This window comes from Triticum aestivum, chromosome 2D (genome assembly GCF_018294505.1).
Source record: "Triticum aestivum cultivar Chinese Spring chromosome 2D, IWGSC CS RefSeq v2.1, whole genome shotgun sequence".
Taxonomy (NCBI): domain Eukaryota; kingdom Viridiplantae; phylum Streptophyta; class Magnoliopsida; order Poales; family Poaceae; genus Triticum; species Triticum aestivum.
In genome coordinates this window covers 65,027,065-65,045,889 of record NC_057799.1, presented here as the reverse complement: position 1 = coordinate 65,045,889, position 18,825 = coordinate 65,027,065, and the positions used below count along the sequence as shown (strand labels likewise).

Below are 18,825 nucleotides of genomic sequence, written 5' to 3'. Positions count from 1 at the left end.
AGGTGCAAATCGGGATGCAATGTTCCATCTCCTGTAAAAGGATTAGCTAGCAGTTTCTCTATCATACCCGAAGGAATTTCAAAGTAAACATTTTCAGTAGGTTCAGTAGGTTGAGGAGCAACTCTTTGCTCTGCTGGTCGGGGTGAAGATACCCCTAACAAGCCCCTCAAAGGATTACTTTCCATAGTAACAAGTGTCAGTAAATTTCAGCATACTATATAATTTTTTCCTTACCAAATTTCACTTACCAAAGGCGCTTCACTCCCCGGCAACGGCGCCAGAAAAGATTCTTGATGACCCACAAGTGTAGGGGATCTATCATAGTCCTTTCGATAAGTAAGAGTGTCGAACCCAACGAGGAGCAGAAGGAAATGACAAGCAGTTTTCAGCAAGGTATCTTCTGCAAGCACTGAAATTATCGGTAACAGATAGTTTTGTGATAAGGTAATTTGCAACGGGTAACAAGTAATGAAAGTAAATAAGGTGCAGCAGGATGGCCCAATCATTTTTGTAGCAAAGGACAAGCCTGGACAAACTCTTATATGAAGGAAAGCGCTCCCGAGGACACATGGGAATTATCGTCAAGCTAGTTTTCATCACGCTCATATGATTTGCGTTCGTTACTTTGATAATTTGATATGTGGGTGGACCGGTGCTTGGGTGCTGCCCTTCCTTGGACAAGCATCCCACTTATGATTAACCCCTATTGCAAGCATCCGCAACTACAAAAGAAGTATTAAGGTAAACCTAACCATAGCATGAAACATATGGATCCAAATCAGCCGCTTACGAAGCAACACATAAACTAGGGTTTAAGCTTCTGTCACTCTAGCAACCCATCATCTACTTATTACTTCCCAATGCCTTCCTCTAGGCCCAAACAATGGTGAAGTGTCATGTAGTCGACGTTCACATAACACCACTAGAGGAAAGACAACATACATCTCATCAAAATATCGAACGAATACCAAATTCACATGACTACTTATAGCAAGACTTCTCCCATGTCCTCAGGAACAAACGTAACTACTCACAAATCATATTCATGTTCATAATCAGAGGGCTATTAATATGCATAAAGGATCTGAACATATGATCTTCCACCAAATAAACCAACTAGCATCAACTACAAGGATTAATCAACACTACTAGCAACCCACAGGTACCAATCTGAGGTTTTGAGACAAAGATTGGATACAAGAGATGAACTAGGGTTTGAGAGGAGATGGTGCTGGTGAAGATGTTGATGGAGATTGACCCCCTCCCGCTGAGAGGATCGATGGTGATGACGATGGTGATGATTTCCCCCTCCCGGAGGGATGTTTCCCCGGCAGAACAGCTCCGCCGGAGCCCTAGATTGGTTCCGCCAAGGTTCCGCCTCGTGGCGGCGGTGTTTCGTCCCGAAAGCTTCCTCCTTATTTTTTCTTGGGAGAAAGACTTCATATAGCAGAAGATGGGCACCGGAGGCCTGCCAGGGGGCCCACGAGGCAGGGGGCGCGCCCCCACCCCGGTGGCCAGGGTGTGGGCCCCCTCTTGTTAATTCTTTCACCAATATTTTTTATTAATTCCAAAACGTGCCTCCGTGAAGTTTTAAGACTTTTGGAGCTGTGCAGCATAGGTCTCTAATATTTGCTCCTTTTCCAGCCCAGAATTCCAGCTGCCGGCATTCTCCCTCTTCATGTAAACCTTGTAAAATAAGAGAGAATAGGCATAAGTATTGTGACATAATGTGTAATAACAATCCATAATGCAATAAATATCGATATAAAAGCATGATGCAAAATGGACGTATCAATACGCTCTGCATACGCGGGACGGTTCATAGGTCGTGAGGTGGCTCCATACGCGGACTTTGTCTGGAAGCACAAGGCGCCACTACAATGTCGCTTCTTCGCGTGGCTGGCTATGCGAAACCGCTGCTGGACGTCGGACCGATTGGCTCGAAGAGGCCTCCCACACCAAGCTACGTGCCCCTTCTGCAACCAGCAAGGTGAAACAATCAACCACATCCTTCTAACCTGCGTTTTCGCGAGAACTTTGTGGCTTTGGATTTGGGTGGCCCTGGGTGAGCCAGATAAGGCTCCTGGGAGAGAGGACGAGTTGGTGGATTGGTGCCCCACACGAGTGGCTACACAATGCATACCGAGCGACTTAAAGGCAATCCTCACATTATGTTTGTGGGAACTGTGGAAACACCGCATCGCCATTGTTTTCGACGGAGAGACACCATCGCTCCAAACGCACTCCGGAACATTGATCGTGAAGGACACACTTGGAGATCGGCAGGGAAATTTAAGGGTGACATAGAATTTTTCTTTGGTGGTATCCATAGCGGGCTAGCGGTGAATAATCCCGAACGAGCTGTCTGTGTGTGGAGGTGGAGGATTGTGTGAGCCTTGTAATTACGGTTGTAAACTTTGTGGAGGGCCTCTTTGCCCCTTTCTTCTTTAATATATGATATGCACACTCGTGCATATTCTAGAAAAAAGCAAGACAAGATTTAGTGAAGGCAAGCCTAGTTGAATAAGACATGAGCTTACCTCTCTAACCACCCATGCTTTAAGAATCTTATCTACTAATGGGTTGGATATCCTCCCTTCCAAGCTTATCAAAGTGTATGGGAACTCCTAGATATTTAATGGGAAGCACATTTATAGAGCACCCAAAAATCTTGGTGTGGAGAGCTATTCTCTCTTCACTAATATCAAGAGTAATGAGCTCATCGTACCAGAAACTTTCTCAAACCAAACTAGGGTAGTCTTCATATTCTTGGTTGTGTCTAGACCATCTTCTACAGAAAAAGGATAGTAATTCTGCGTACTGAATGCAGATGAAAACTCCAGAAATTAAGCTAGAGCACAACCCTTTAATCAAATTATGTTGGGAAGCGTTAATAACCATTTTAGAGAGAACATCAACTACCAGGTTGAAGAGCATGGAGAAATTGGCTTTCAATCTCGTCGGCGCCAACAAATTTGTGAAACATGGCTCGAGAGAAACAAGTGAGGCTATTTGGTCCGCTAATATACATGTCCTTTGGGATACCTAACAAAGTAGTTTTTTTTCCTTAAAATACGCAAAAGAGCACAATAAAATTACACTTTGTGCAGAAGACTTAAGAGCATCTTCAGTAGATGATGTAGATGCAAAAAATTTTTTTTACATCTCCACCTTTCGGAGATGTAAAATACAACACCTCAGGATGCAAATTTGCATATCCGCCTTCAGGAGATGTAAAACTGGTTGTCGCGCGCCAACTGCCAACCGTTTTCACTTTCCTTCCGGACGCCCGCCAACCGCCTCACATGCTATGGCCGACCCCGCCGCCTCCTCCGTTACAACCGCCCACCATGCCTGGGCCTTCGCCGGCGCGACCAATGTCCCCAATCACGCCTCCGCCGCCATACTGTCGCTGCCATGTCGCTGCCCTGGTTTTGCCCCATCTCGGTCGGTCACCGTCGCGGCTGCCGCCCCACTGCCAGATCCGGCCGCTCCACCGCCCTCGCCTCCGGTTCCGCCGCCGCTCCCCCGATGTCCGCCTCCAAATCGGTTGAACTGGCCGCTTCCCCGCAGCCGAATCGCCGCCGCGCCGCCATATGATTTGAGCTCCCCCCGCCGCCCCGCCGTTGCCGGATTTGAGCCGCACACCCGTCGCCAGACTCGACCTTCTCGCGCCGCACGGCCGTCGCCACGTTGTCCCGTCGTGATCAATTCGCCGCTCGATTCACAACCGTGCCGCCGACCATTCGAGCTCCCGCCGCCGCATTCGATCTCCCGGCTCTCTTCGCTCGGCTGCCGACGCACTTGTTGCCGCCGCTTGGTCCACCGGCGCTGCTCCTGGCTCTCGGCGCTCATGCCGACTAGTTTTACTTCTCCATTTGCATCATCTATTGGAGTTGCACTTTTACATCACCAATTTACACCATCAGTTGGAGTTGCCATTTTTTTAAATGTAAAATGCATTTTTTCGAGATGTAAATTTTTACATCTCCAAATTTGCATCATCTATTGGAGATGCTCTAAACATAAAACAATTCTTAGATTATGGAAAATGATAACTGGGGAACGTTGAGGTCCCAGGGAACGTCCCCATAACCATTGGATATGGATCACGCGGATGACACTAAAAAAAAAATACTGGCACTTTTTTACGTTGCATGTGGGAAATCTCATAAAAGTTGCCATGACGATTCGAGCGTTTGCTGAGAAAACAGTCCCAGGAAAGATATTGCGGTCGTAGATTATCTTCTTCTCAAAAGACGAAGGCGCCGCTCTCAGATTATCTTCCACCTCAACATGCATCTCGAGTGCATCACAAATCAGCACGCACCAACGGAAAAGAAACGACCACCATGCCCCGGACCGCCGCCGTCGCCATCCAGCGGACAATAATGAGAAGTGAAAAGCAACAAAGTTGAACGGGCAGCCCTGGCAGCTCTCGCCGGTAACCGGCCACACGCAGCCGCGCCTCCCGTTCACCAGCGTACGTGCCACTCTCACACCCACAATGCCGACTGACAAGTAAGCTATATATAGGCCTGCCCGCAAGACTTGAGCTACAACTGCAAACCAAGAAACCTCCTCTAATCAACTTTAATCCTCGTAACGTTCGATTGTTATATGATGGCGGAGACCAAGGCGGTGGCTGCTGCCGTGGAGGCGAGTCCGGTGGAGGTGGAGGAGGGGAGGAGCAAGACGGTGGCTGCTGCGGTGGAGGCGAGTCCGGCTCCGGTGGAGAAGGGGAGGAGCAAGACGGCGGCTGCTGAGGTGGAGGCGGGTCCGGCGGAGGTGGAGGAGGGGAGGAGCAAGACGGTGGTGCTGGTCGCCGTGGACGACAGTGACGCAAGCTACCGCGCGCTCGAGTGGGCCGTGCGGCACGTGGCGGCGACGGCCGGCATGGCCGGCGCCGGAGCGGTGGAGCTCGTTGTCCTCCACGCCAAGCCGCCCACTTCCCTCGCCGTCAACATGGGCGGCCCCGGTGCGTTAGCCTCCTCTTCAATGCTTCATCGTTTCGTCCTTTGGTCTGGACTCCTACTGGAGCAAAGCTCTGTCAACTGAATTCTGGGGATTCGTTTCAGGCGTGCCCGGCGACGTGGTGGGGTTAGTGGAGGAGGACCTGCGCAAGAAGGCCGAGGGCGTCGTCGGCAAGGCGCGCAGCCTCTGCGCCGCCAACTCGGTAACATAACATCCACCACCAAGCTCTCCGCTCGCCTCATTGCTCCATGGACAGATACAGAGAAGATATCAGTGACAGAGACGATCACGCATTGCATGGCTGTACGTAAATCGTGCTGTTTATTCGAAACCGCAGGTGGAGGCTGTGGTGGACGTGGTCGACGGGGAGCCGAAGCACGTCCTGTGCGACGCCGTCGAGAAGCACCACGCCGATCTGCTCGTCGTCGGCAGCCAGGGCTACGGCGCCATCAGGAGGTCCTTGATTTTCTCTTCTCCTGCAGTGTACGCCTTCACCGCGAGACTGAAACTAATGGTGGCTGTCTCTTGTCTCAACTCCTCTTTCTTGCAGGGCATTGCTTGGGAGCGTGAGCGACTACTGCGCACACCATGCCGACTGCTCTGTGGTGATTGTCAAGCAGCCCGGGTCCAAGAACTGATCGCCATTTCCGGTGTTGGATCGATCGTGCCCAGTTCCAGTGTTGGGATTCTGCTATTTGCGTGCCTACACAATGTATCCCTACTTAATTATTTCTGCTCCAACGTTTGTACTCTCCTTTTTATTTACTCTGCATATTAGCAGTCAAGCTTTGTAAACTTTGATTAAATTTATATTAAATAATATTTAACATCCACAATACCCAATCAATGCATTAAATTCACAATTAAAATTTATTTTCACATTAAATATACTTGCTTTTGTAAACGTTCATATTGTTTTCTATAAACTTAGTAAAACTTTATATTGTTTGACTTACGACAGAGAAAAAAAGATAATACGCAGAGTAAAAAGTTTTATCAGCACCATACACGATGCTATGGTTGTTCAATGATCCCTCTCCTTTGTTGCATTTTTATGTAATCTTTTAGTTTCTAGTGGATCTGCTTTTTACGTCTAACGTGTTGTCAGCTAGCGCAGTCGCTCGTGGGCACTACATTGAATAATTGGTTCGACGTTTGTTCGTTATCTCTCCTACTATTTATACTTAAATATATAACACATAAAGTTCCGTCACACATTCGAAAGTATCAGTTCAAAAATGAAATGTTTTCTATTAGTGTTTACCTACTGTTTATACTTAAATATATAACACATAAAGTTCCGTCACACATTTGAAAGTATCAGTTCAAAAATGAAATGTTTTCTATTAGTGTTTACTTGCATAAAACAACTATATTTATGTTGAAAATAAACTTAGGCTAAAAATCTTGTTAAACAACTGCTTCATGTTTTTATTAATGTTTACTTACATAGGACAACTAAAAAGAGATTCTTATAGACTTAACAAAAATGGTATTCACTTAGCCTAAAAATCTGCTACACTTTGTCACAAAAATACAGTAGTATCAGTTCAAAAATGGAATAGACACATTCCAACAATGCAAGAGAGCCAGACAAAAATACCATAAACCCCATAGGAAAATGTAGTTGATTCCTGAAAAATTATCACATTGGTGTAGTTTTTTTTAATCAACACTAGTGTAAAAATACAATAGATACTAATGCAAAACGCAATCAAGAAAAATGTTATTTCAGAGGAATCTTGCTGAAACCAACACAACGTGAAAGTAAATTCCAAATTGGATGCTCCATCTAATAGTAGTGACCTTTTGAAGCACTTGAACCCTCTTCTTCTGCTCGCTTTAATTATTTTCTTTTTGCATCGGTGGCGCCATGCTGCCATCGGGATGCGTCGCGGTGCGAGCAGTGATGCTAGACAATGACGGGCGCACGCGATATCCTCTAGTTCGCCGGCTTCTTCATTGGCCACCTGGGTGCGTGTGCTCAAACATGAGGGGTTAGATGTTGGATGAGAAGCTCGAGCCAGGTAGCATATGGTGAAGAAAAAGATGAAAACAACCAAAATTCACGATTTTTGTTGTTGTCTAGAACTACGATTGCTTCTACCGCATGTGTTCTAGACAACGTAGCCCCCTTGCTCCGTGGCCCCTCTCTTTGTACAATTTGAGGGACCGAGATTCACATATCTCGCAATTAATTAAAGGTTACTACTACCTCTGTCCCAAATATGTGTCACTGATTTAGTACGCTCTTTGGCCCCTCTCTTTCTACAATTCGAGGGGCCGAGATTTGCACATCTCGCAATTAATTAAAGGTTACTTCCTACGTCCCTAAATATGCGTCACTTATTTTGGAACAGAGGGAGTAATATATAGTGTGATAAACGTAGGCTTTCTAACGAGTATCATTAGACTAGTCCAAAAATAGTAAGTAGTTCACTAAATAATACTCCCTCTGTAAACTAAATAGTTACATATGCAACTTATGATGTAAGATGACCGGGCGTCTCAATAATGTATCCATACCGTACAGTTTGCCACATATCATCATCGATAGCCTTGATATGAGAATCCTCATCTTCTCTTTCCAGAAAGGGTAATCCATCCCGTCGAAGACGGGAATCTTCTCCGTAGACTTAATGAAAACATAGAACATAACGGATATCTATCTGAAAATGAACTACTAAGACCTAGACAGAGAACTCACGATAGAAAACATTACTGAAAATAAGTTGCCAAAAGTAATGTAAATGTGATATGGAACTAGTGGTGCTCGATGGTGCCAAAAGGTATTTGTTCTACCAGTTCACTCTTCTGCAAAAGAGCTACGTTTAGTTGGAGGGACTTGTGATTGAACACATGAGCTAAACTCTCCCCGTCCTATTCTCCTGGACAAAGTTAGTCAACTTGTGTCAATTTAGGCTCGGTAGATACTTCAGGCGACCTCCATAACCTTCACAGACTTTTCTTCGGAGACTAGTTACTCTTGGCCACTCAGACAGACACCTAACTGTCTAGAGAATTAGTAGCTCTCAAGAGTAATAGGTTCAAAACTCTTGACTTAGATCTTTGTGATGGTAAACCACTATCTAGGTTTCGGGCTCTGGGTTTTTCTCTCGATGGATTTACTCAAATGTTTCTAATAGGGGTGCTCAAACAATCTTCTTGACAAATCAAACCGAGTAGCGGACTATAACGGCAGGTGGGGGATGGCTATTTATAGCTGGAGCTATCCCGAGGGTGAAATGACTATTTGGGGCCTCGAGCCCAGTCAATGGTCAAACCGACATGTTTCCAACGGTCAGATTTCAAACGCACCTTTCATCTTTACTTGAGGAATAAGTAAAGTTGACTCACTTGCTAGAGCAATTCTCTCGCAACCGAGAAGAATATCATCTCTGGCTGGCAAGTAATTACTTTTGGCACGAAGAGATTTCTCTCAACTCACTAGGATATTTTTAGGTTAAGCATCATAAAGACCAAAGGCTTGAAACATCGATCCCCTCTTAAAAGTACAGTGGTCCTATGACTCAATGGAAGAAAATGAGACTACGAAGAAAATGCACATCTTCACTTAGTCTTCATTCTTCTTTGCTGCAGTCATTTTCTCTCGGATGCCTCGCGTACCAATTGCTTCGACTCAGCAACATTTTTGGGAGTCATCTCCGACACACAATCTCTTCGATGGCAATCTCCTCGATTGCCTTAGCATTCTTCTTTGCTTCGTAGATAATGGCAATCTCCTCGATTGCCTTAGCATTCTTCTTTGCTTCATAGATAATAGTCTTATGAGTTTATAGAAAGCTCCTCTGAACTCTAGGGACCTATACTCGTTGTGTGCACTAGCAAACACATTAGTCCCTCGCTGTTTCTGTCCAACAATCTTCAAAACTCTCGGAGCACTCGATTGCACCAATAGTTTGGAAGCCTTAATCAGCATTTCAGAGAGAACATCAACTACCGGGTTGAAGAGCAGGGAGAAATTGGCTTTCAATCTGGTCAACGCCAACAATTATTTTTCCTGAAATGACAGGATTCCTGCATTCATTAAGAAGAAAAGAGTCGCTCAGTTAATTAGGAAAACACGAGCGAAAACCAAACTGTCCAGTTTATTATGGAAAACCAGGCTAAACCATCACAAAGCAACACACACAAGATACCCCACTCACACCACTATAAGGCCTCGCTGAGACATCATGCATGCGTCATCGTCATCGCTCCTCCCCTATAAAGCACCATTGGCATCCTTAAACCCTAACCAAACGACTCCAACTTCGCCGTAGGCGATAGTCAAGTCAACCCACACTGTAGAGGCCATCTGAAGTGGTATGAAGATCCGCACTAGAACTCAGTCATTTGCAACCAGACAACGGAGCTCCGTCTCTGAAGGAGAACTACGAAGGAAAGACCAGGCAGGCTCGTTCCCTGGAAGATTGGTTTCTCTTGATGAAGCTTATATCTACGCAATTTAGAAAATTACAATCGCATTTTTGATGAAGTTGTTCTTTTCTACGATTGTACAAGAGTACACTAAAAAATTCCCGGCAAAGAAAAAAGAGTACACTAAAATTACACTTTTCAGCGGGAAACTTAGACTAAAACAATTCTTGGATTACTTTTGGGATTTAACAAAACCAAATATCTTCTCAACCCGCCAAAACAAAATACTCTTCTTCTTCTCACAAGACGAAGGTCGAAGGTGCCGCTCTCAAATTCTCTTCTGTCCCAAATCTCAACACGCATCTCGAGTGCATCAGAAATCAGAACGCACCGACGGAAAAGAAACGACCACCATGCCCCCCGAACCGTCGCTGCCGTCGCCGCCCCCATCCAAGCGGGCAGATGATGCATGCGAAGTGAAAAGCAACAGAACTGAACGGAAACCGGGGGAGGTCTGCCGTCATCAGCTCCTGCCGGCCACCGGCCACACGCAACCGCGCCTCCGGTTTCGCCAGCGTACGTTCCACTCTCACACCCCCACCAACTGAGAGACGAGTAAGCTATATATAGGCCTAGCCCGCGGCCTTGAGCTATAACCACTTGAACCAAGAAACCTTCTCTAATCAGTTTCACTCCTCGCGTCCTTCGATTGTCATATGATGGCGGAGACCAAGGCGGTGGCGTCTGCGGCGGCGGCGGAGGAGGGAAAGAGCAAGACGGTGGTGCTGGTCGCCGTGGACGACAGCGACCACAGCTACCGCGCGCTCGAGTGGGCCGTGCGGCACGTGGCGGCGACGGCCGGCGCGCCCGGCGCCCGGGCGGTGGAGCTAGTCGTCGTCCACGCCAAGCCGTCCCCTTCCCCCGTGGTCACCATGGGCGGCCCCGGTGCGTTCGTTGTTAACCTCCTCTTTAATGCTTCATCGTTTCGCCCTCCGGAATCTGAGCGAGCTCTCCTCTGACTGAGTTCTGCGGATTCGTTTCAGGCGTGTCCGGCGACGTGGTGAGGTTAGTGGAGGCGGACCTGCGCAAGAAAGCCGAGGGCGTCGTCGACAAGGCGCGCCGCCTCTGCGTCGCCAACTCGGTAACATCCGCTACCAACTCCGCTCGTCGCTCGTTGTGATCTCCTTTCTACTATCTATCTGTCCATGGATAAACCAACTCGTCTCCCTTGCTGATATCTTTTCTATCTATCTGTCCACGGAGACGATCACACATTGCATATCTGTGACCTGTCGCTGCTTATACGAAACCGCAGGTGCAAGGCGTGGTGGAGGTGGTCGACGGAGAGCCGAGGCACGTCCTGTGCAACGCCGTCGAGAAGCACCACGCTGATCTGCTCGTCGTCGGCAGCCACGGCTACGGTGCCATCAAGAGGTCAGGTCCTTGATTTTCTACTGCAGTATACGTTCCATAGCGAGACTGAAACTAATGGTGACGGGCTTTTTGTCTGAACTCCTCTTTCTCGCAGGGCATTGCTCGGGAGCGTGAGCGACTACTGCGCCCACCATGCGCACTGTTCTGTGATGATAGTCAAGCAGCCCAAGTCCAAGAACTGATCGCCATTTCCGGAGTTAGATCAATCGTGCCCAGTTCCAGTGTTGGGATTGTGCCATTTGCGTGCCTACACAATGTATCCCTACTAAGTTATTTCTACTCCAAAGTTTACTCTTTTTTTTTTAATTTAGTCTGCATATTAGCAGTCAATCTGTGTAAACTTTCGATCAAATTTATAGAAAAAAGTTATTAACGTACACAATAGTAAATCAGTACGTTAAATTCATCAAATATATTTTCACATTATATGTGCTTGTTTTTGTAAACATTCATATTGTTTTCTACAAACTTGATCAAATTTTATACAATTTGACTTACAACAAAGCTAAGCAGAGTAAATAAAAACAGAAAGAACACTATTGGTGCCACGCATGATGCTTGGGTGTTCATCTTCTGATATCATCATAAATTTTTCGTTCTTCAAGAGACTCACCATTGAATGATCCCTCTCTTTTGATGAACTTTTTACGTCATTTTTAACTTTCAAAAATGAAATATTTTTATATTAGTGTTTACTTGCATAAGACAACTGTTTTTTGGTTGAAAATAAACTTAGGCTAAAAATATTGTTAAATAATGGCTTGATCTTTCTATTAGTGTTTACTTGCATAAGACAACTAAAAATGGATCGTTGTAGACTTCACAAGAATTGCATTCACTTAGCCTAAAAATCTACTATACTCAGTCGGAAAAATTACAGTAGTATCAGTTCAAAATGGAATAGACACATTCCAACAATGCAAGAGAGAGGGACGGGCAAAAATACCGTCAACCCAACATGAAAATTTAGTTGATTCCCGAAAAATTGTACACACTGTTATAGTTTTTTCTTCTTCTAAAAATACAATAGATATGAATGCAAAATGCAATCAAGAAAAAGGTTAATTCCAAGGAATCTCGCTGAAACCAACACACTGTGAAAGCAGATTCCAAATTGGATGCTCCATCTAATAGTAGTGACTTTTTGAAGCACTTGAACCATCTTCTACTCGCTTTAATTTTTTTCCTTCTGTATCGGTGGCACCACCCCGTCACTGGATGCGTAGCGGTGCAAGTCGTGGTGCTAGACAATCACGGACGACGGAGTTTTTTCTGTATTCTTTTTTGTTTTGGTGCGCTCTTCCTTTTTTGATAGAAAGAAGGGTTCAGTGCGAGGCCACGGGGTAGTTATCCTGACCAATATTATCTATTGTCTCTCTTGTCATCATTGGTAACCGAAATCATTGTTTTAGATGAACCAGTTGTTGCCCCGCATAAAGAAGACAACATGCTTCATACTATTATATGTTCTTTCCAAAAGCGTACCAATCCCTATGTTGTGCGGAGCTGAGAGTGCTTAGTTGCAAAAGAGTATTCCATGTCGTTCAAACTAATGCTCGATTTAGAATACTATACAGAAAAGAAAAAAAATCAATTAATCTATCTTACCTATATTAGGAAGATATCCTCTACATCGTTGCCTTCTTCATTGCCCTTAGGAGTAGGTAACCCGTTCGCTATCCTTGCTTCTATTTCTATTGCATTCTATCTCATCGTATCACATTGGCTAGATGTTGGATGGAAAGCTCGAGCCAGGTAGCGGCATTATGAAGAAAGAGATCGAAACCGCCAAAATTCACGAATTGTGTGTGTTGTCTAGAACTACAATTGCTTCTACTGCTTCCTCTCCCCCCCCCCCCCCCCTTGCGCTTCCTGGCCCCTCTCCCTCTCTACAATTCAAGGGGCCAAGATCCACATATCTCGCTCAAACTACTTTCTTGCCTTCTTTGACAAACGTTATGGATGGTGCACTGGTTGAAAAAATAATTGTCCCTTCCTTCTTATAGAAACAAAATCCGATCTCCCCCTCATACGAACCTACCTCCATGAATTTCATGTCAAACTGAAACACTTGCCTGCCGAGGGGGTGAACTACCTAGTATCAAATTCACAAAGTAGCACATGGAACGACGTGATGTGTAGCAACGACGTGCTATGATGTAGCATGCCAATTACTTAGGGCAATTCTTTTGGGGCTTATGACTGACTGTGAGAATAAGTTGCCCCCTCCCCAGCTTATTTTAGAAGTCTAATCTGAAATTTTCCTTTAGAAGCCTACTAGTTTTACAAAAAAGGGTTCACCGCTTTATATTATAAAGCAACCGCACCAACCATCTGATAACAAGACCAGTCCAAGTTCAAGCAAAGGCAAAGAGTGCAACAAGACAATAATAAAGGTTCAGCTGGGGCACAACACATCAAGCCTACTAGTTAACCCTTAATTAGTGGGTTTTAAAAATAAAATTTCAGATTAGACTCCTAGAATAAGCAGGGGAGGGGGCAACTTATTTCCACAACTAGCTTTAAGCCCCAAAAGGTGGGTTCAGATGTCAACTTCTCTGTAGCATGGCAATTTGGAATGTTCATCATATCAAATTTCGAAACATGTGGGCGAACTTTTTTTTTTTGGCTTGTCAATTCTCTAGTTGCATCATGGCAAATTCTTGAACACAAGACAAATTACTCTGTTTTTTTTCGAGAAAACGCAAAAGAGTTGCGTTTCATTGCATTGAACCGGAAGACATCGGGGGTACAACCTCCAGAAAGGAGGGACACACGCACACGCACACGCACACACACACAAACGACCGTCCTCACCAAGTGACTACAGCTAGGTGAGGAGGTGCCCTCAACTACAGACACACAATGACATTAGGCCTCGCCCAGCCTTGCCTCCAGCCAAAATGGCGAAGCACCGAGACTCAGAGCAACAGGGCAGCATCACTGCCATTGCCAGGCACTTCCAGGGACGAATACAGCTTCAGGACTGCCCAAGCCGACGTACCTCGCACCCATGTGCCTAGAGTCGGCGGGTGAAAAGCAGGGCCGGATTGGAATTGGTGTAGCATTCATTGGGGAGCGCCGGCGCAGGCAAACGTTGCGACCTGCTCCTTGTGTAGCAGTCTACGCCAGAGCGATGCATCGCCAACCACCATCTGCCGCATCAAGTACTCCACTTGCAGCCAAAGCAGCGCCATCAAGAGGGGAACGGCGTTGAGACGCCGCCGCTGCCCGGTCTGGGAGGCCGGACCTAGGATTTCTCCCGGTGTTCGAGGAGGAGGTCCGGTCAGGGTCATGCCAACGCCTCCAAGGAGGTGACGGCACCCTCGGGCGTCGCCGCGCGGGGATTTCGCCCCGGCCCAAGAACGAAGACCTCAGATGCAATGGCAGACCGGGCATGGCGAAGAATCATCGGAGAAGACCAACACACATGGGGGAAGGCTAGAAACGTTGTCGTCGCAGGAGTGGGCACCGACCAGCGCAGCTCCAGCAGGCCGGCCACCGCCGGGAGCGCGTCCAGCAGGCGGCAGCAGCCACCTGCACCGCGCTGCCGCCGCCGCGCTGGCCCGCAACCTCCGCCGCCAGGATCCGCCGGGGCACAGTGGAGCAGCAACCGTCAGGGTCGCCGCGCGCGTGCTTACTAACCCAGCGGCAACCACCGGCGGCGGCCGGGAGGGGTGGGAGGAGGGCGAGGGGTGGGTGGGGGCAGAGTGATTGTCGTCGGCCTGGGCGGGCTCGTGCGGCCCAGATCTGGGCGCCCTCAACTCTGCCGCACGCATCAGCGGCCGGCGGCCGCCATGGCAGCGCCACCGCGCACGCAGTCCACGCCATCTCGACCTCCCCGCGAGCAGACGGCCGCCCGCCGCGCCACCGCGCGCTCCCGCCGCTCCAGCGCGCCCAGCAGCAGCGCACGAGCACACGAACGAGGGCCCCGCCGCCGCCGTCCACCGGTGAGGGGCGACGGCGAGGGGAGGGAGGGGAAGGAGGGGAGCCTGGGCGGCGGCTAGGGTTTCGCCTCCCGAGTCGCCCCTGGGAGCGACGTGGGTACGGCAAAGTCCTGACAAAATTTTCCTGCTATCATGACATTTTTTTCAACATGACAAGTATTTCTATAATGGCATGCCAAATATAATTATTATAGCATGAAATTCCCGAACGTTAGAGCGTCTCCAACAGACGCGCTAAATAAGCTGCTCGCTGGAAAAACGGCTATGTAGCGCGCGCGACCGAAAGTAGCGCTCCAGCAGTCGCGTCATAATCCCGTGCGCGGTAAACAAGGTTCAGCGCGCTGCGAAAAACTGCATCGCGCGCTGGGTATTTGGTGCCCTTGCTCGTGTGCGCTGTAAAATCTGGGCTGCTGCAGGTGGGGCCGCCGGAATGGGTGCCGTGTTTTTGTGCATATGAAAAACCTCTTCGTCGCTCCCGCGTGTAAAAAGACTATTTTAGCGGTGTAAAAGAATTATACCGTGCCGAGGCGAAGCACGCCAGTTGAAGATGCTTTTTTTAAACTTGTTGAAGATGCTTTTAGATGCACATGGCGCATTCCCTCAAACGATCATCGCTTAAACGAGCTTCCTTCGTTCGCTCGGATGGCCTCACCAAGGAAGGTTGCATCGTGATTGGCGGGCAAAAAGAAAGAGTGCCGACCTCAACACGCATCTGGAGGGCATCACCAATCAGCACGCACCGAAACCAAAGGAAAAGAATCAATCACCATGCATGCCCCGCGCCGTCGCTGTCGTCGCCGTCGCCATCCACTCCAGCGGGAAGATCACGATCGAGAAGTGGAAAGCCAGAAACTAAACGGAAACCGGGGCAGCGTGCCACCAGTATCCATTATCTCCGGTCAGTCAGCGGCCACACGCCACTTGGCCACCGCGGTTTCGTCGGTGCGCCTACTTCTCACATCCCATACGCCGATCGGCAGCAAGTAGCATCCAGCTCCAGCTCACATAAATAGCCCGCGGCCTGCAGCTCGGACGGCAAACCACATCAAACTGGAAACCTTCTCTCATCATTTTAAATCATCGCGTCGTTGACTCTTGTGCATGATGGCGGAGACCGAGGCAGCGTCTGCGGCCGCGGCGGCGGAGGCGGGTCCGGCGGAGGAGGGGACGACCAACAAGACGGTGGTGCTGGTCGGCGTGGACGACAGCGACCACAGCTACCGCGCGCTCGAGTGGGCCGTGCGTTACGTGGCGGAGACGGCCGGCGCCGGGGCGCCGGTGGAGCTCGTCGTCGTCCACGCCAAGCCGGCCGTGTCCTCCGTCGTCACCCTCGGCGGCCCCGGTACGCGCCGTCGGCGACCCCCTCCCTAGTAATTTTCTTGGCTATCTGAATCGGCCGGAGCGCTGATTTCTGGGGATCGATCGATTGCAGCCGCTGCAGGGGACGTGGTCAGGTACGTGGACGCGGACCTGCGCAGGAGGGCCGAGGAGGTCGTCGACAGGGCTCGCCGCCTCTGCGCCGCCAACTCGGTAACATGATCCACTACCAATTCGAGAAGCGAGTAACAAGATCACGCCGATTGCTGCTCTGCTTAATTACTAGTCACATGTGGAATCGATTGCAGGTGCAGGGTGTGGTAGAGGTGATCGACGGGGAGCCCAGGTTCGTGCTCTGCAACGCCGTGGAGAAGCACCACGCCGACCTGCTCGTCGTCGGCAGCCATGGCTACGGCGCCATCAAGAGGTAATTGATTTATTCATCTCCATTCTCCAGCCCCCCGTGCTGCAGAGCTAGTGGTCATGAGTTTTGTCTGAACCTGGGCAATTCTTGCAGGGCGTTTCTTGGGAGCGTGAGCGACTACTGCGCCCACCACGCGCACTGCTCGGTGATGATAGTCAAGCAGCCCAAACCCAAGGAATGATCGATCGCCATTTCCAGCTCCAGTGTTGACATTGTGCCATTTGCGCCCAGGCGCCGCACTGTATCCCTGTCTAATTACTGTACTCTATTTGTTGGATCCTCCGAATGTTTGTACATCGGTGCCTGACATGATGCTTTGGGTTCATCTTCTGCTGTCATCGCCGTTTGCTGAACTTGATTACAACAATTAGGCTAAATGTTGGAAGAACATCTTACTGACGGGCATATCCAACGAACAAAGGTGTATAGTAACAGGCTAACAGCAATACATCATGTCCTTGTATATTGGGAGCGTACGTTTTTGTCATCACTGATTCTTGCCAGTATGAAATCAAATCGCATCAACTTTTACACGGGTGGCATGATATTTTTTTGACATCTAGTCCAAAATTAGTGCTTGAGAGAAAATCACCCCAAAAGTTCTGATTAATTATTATTTATTTATTTGTCCCCATGCACACAGTTCTTGCACCAGCCGACCAGCGGGCATGTAGTGCATCAGAAAGAAAGGCATATTGATCTAGCTACTGTCGTTCTCGCAATTCTCCGGAGCAAAGTAGAGTAGCCTCTGGTCGGCGTCAATGGTGAAGCGCGTGTCCACCTGTTGCGCGGCGCCAAGAACCGTCATCTTCTCGTCCGGAAAGATGAGGAAGCAGGCGTGCTGGGCTCCCTGGTGCATTTTTGTCACAAACAGTAGATCCCACCTGATCGTAAGCTGGGCGCCACCGGCCAGGTGGAGCGTGATGCTTGGGAGCTTCTGGTAGATCCCATGTATCGACACGATGAAGCAGAGGTGGGAGCCCGGTACTCGGTATCCGGCACGGCGCACCCCGAGGCGATGTTGTAGATCCGAGACGACCGCGGCCTCCAGGATGTCGTACGCCGCACGGATCATCCTGGTCTCGGGTGTCCCGACATCGATGATGGTGCCGCCGTGTTTCCTTGCCTGGTCGCGAGAGAACATACCTCGGTTGATTCTCGTGAGCCTCTGACCGTTCAGGCTAACGCCCTCCAAGCCGATGAAGTACAACATTGTGTCGTGGTACATCAACGCCGTGCTGTGGGCGTGGTCGTGGTTGGGGACGTCACTGCCGAACCTGAGGAAGCCATGCTTGGCGCTGTGTTGGCCGTGGTAGAAGAGGCAGTAAGAAAACTTTGAAGTGGCGAAGCCGTGCGCAGCAAGCTGGTACTTGAACGACGTCGACCTTTTGTTCAAGCTCATGGCACCAACGACAATGCCGTGGTTCCAGAACTCAGTTGCTCTGTGTGCGCACCCGAATATGAGTCCGCCCAAGCTCCTATGACCGGTGCCGGTGTCGCCAAAGGTGAACACGTCGCTGGCCAGGTACCCGTGCACGGCAGCGAGCGAAGTGGTGCCGGAGAAGCTGCACTTGTCGTGACCGTGGCCGACGAAGGGGGGCTTGCAGTGGATGCTCGTTGGCTTGACAAGCGCATACTTTGGGGAGAGGGCGGCGTCAAAGATTGGGCCCTCCTGCTGCTCCTCTGGGGTGCAAGGCTTACACCGGATCCATGTGAGGTTGCCCACGAAGTCCAGCGCGAGCTTATAGAAGTGCTGGCCTCTGCCGCTGCCGACTCCGACGACGACACTGAACATCGGCCAACCGGCAGGGGCTACCTTGGGTCGTATGTTCATGGGGTTCACATCAGCCTCAGGCAGCAAGAGCTCCCCGATTTCACCGGTTGTGTGGTTGAGCTTGTGGTGGCTGGACACGAGAGGCAGGCTGAATCCGATATTGCCAGTGGCTGAAGTGAGGTTGGCAGGAGTTAGCAAAGCAAGGAGGAAACATAGCATGGAAGCGGATAAACAGGACATGGTTGACGACTTATGACTGTAAGCCGAATAGAGAGAGCAGGGATGGATCATTCCCTCGGAAGTCCTACCTTAAATAGACTCCTACACTCCAATTTAATGTGTCAGATTGTGTGTGGAAGGAGCAGTTTGATACTTTTCCGTAAATGAGAGTATCTAAATTGGATGTGCTGCATCCAATTTATGATGCCTAAGCTACTACACTCCAATTAATGTGTATACTCGTCCCTAAATGAGATACATCATACTCGGGTGCAAGAATATCGAAAATGGATGCACTGCATTTATGTTCCTTATTAGTAGTAATGAGAGTGTGATCTCTCAAAATAGAAGCCTAC

At 48.8% G+C, this 18,825-nt stretch overlaps 4 protein-coding genes across 5 annotated transcripts; 3 read left to right on the top strand and 1 right to left on the bottom strand.

Annotated features, from left to right (window-relative positions):
• Positions 1 to 4,552: 4,552 nt before the first annotated feature.
• On the top strand, positions 4,553 to 5,801 carry LOC123051598 (universal stress protein YxiE). Its single transcript, XM_044474532.1, has 4 exons — positions 4,553 to 4,978; positions 5,079 to 5,176; positions 5,312 to 5,430; positions 5,525 to 5,801. Exons 1-4 carry the CDS (start codon positions 4,621 to 4,623, stop codon positions 5,610 to 5,612), a joined length of 663 nt encoding a protein of 220 aa, XP_044330467.1. The 5' UTR covers positions 4,553 to 4,620; the 3' UTR covers positions 5,613 to 5,801.
• A 4,073-nt stretch (positions 5,802 to 9,874) lies between these two features.
• On the top strand, positions 9,875 to 11,332 carry LOC123051601 (universal stress protein YxiE). Its single transcript, XM_044474534.1, has 4 exons — positions 9,875 to 10,299; positions 10,398 to 10,495; positions 10,670 to 10,788; positions 10,883 to 11,332. The coding sequence occupies exons 1-4, from the start codon at positions 10,071 to 10,073 to the stop codon at positions 10,968 to 10,970; spliced, it is 534 nt and encodes a 177-aa protein (XP_044330469.1). The 5' UTR covers positions 9,875 to 10,070; the 3' UTR covers positions 10,971 to 11,332.
• A 4,394-nt stretch (positions 11,333 to 15,726) lies between these two features.
• On the top strand, positions 15,727 to 17,018 carry LOC123051600 (universal stress protein YxiE). The gene is made up of 4 exons (XM_044474533.1): positions 15,727 to 16,077; positions 16,168 to 16,265; positions 16,361 to 16,479; positions 16,570 to 17,018. Exons 1-4 carry the CDS (start codon positions 15,837 to 15,839, stop codon positions 16,655 to 16,657), a joined length of 546 nt encoding a protein of 181 aa, XP_044330468.1. The 5' UTR covers positions 15,727 to 15,836; the 3' UTR covers positions 16,658 to 17,018.
• A 58-nt stretch (positions 17,019 to 17,076) lies between these two features.
• On the bottom strand, positions 17,077 to 18,671 carry LOC123051597 (aspartyl protease family protein 2). Of its 2 annotated transcripts, XM_044474531.1 has the most exons (2): positions 17,862 to 18,671; positions 17,077 to 17,774 (listed from the first exon to the last, which is right to left on the bottom strand). In XM_044474531.1, exons 1-2 carry the CDS (start codon positions 18,539 to 18,541, stop codon positions 17,177 to 17,179), a joined length of 1,278 nt encoding a protein of 425 aa, XP_044330466.1. In that variant the 5' UTR covers positions 18,542 to 18,671; the 3' UTR covers positions 17,077 to 17,176. The 2 variants fall into 2 exon arrangements, with proteins under 2 accessions (XP_044330466.1, XP_044330465.1); XM_044474530.1 differs by having other exon boundaries at positions 17,077 to 18,601.
• Positions 18,672 to 18,825: the final 154 nt, after the last annotated feature.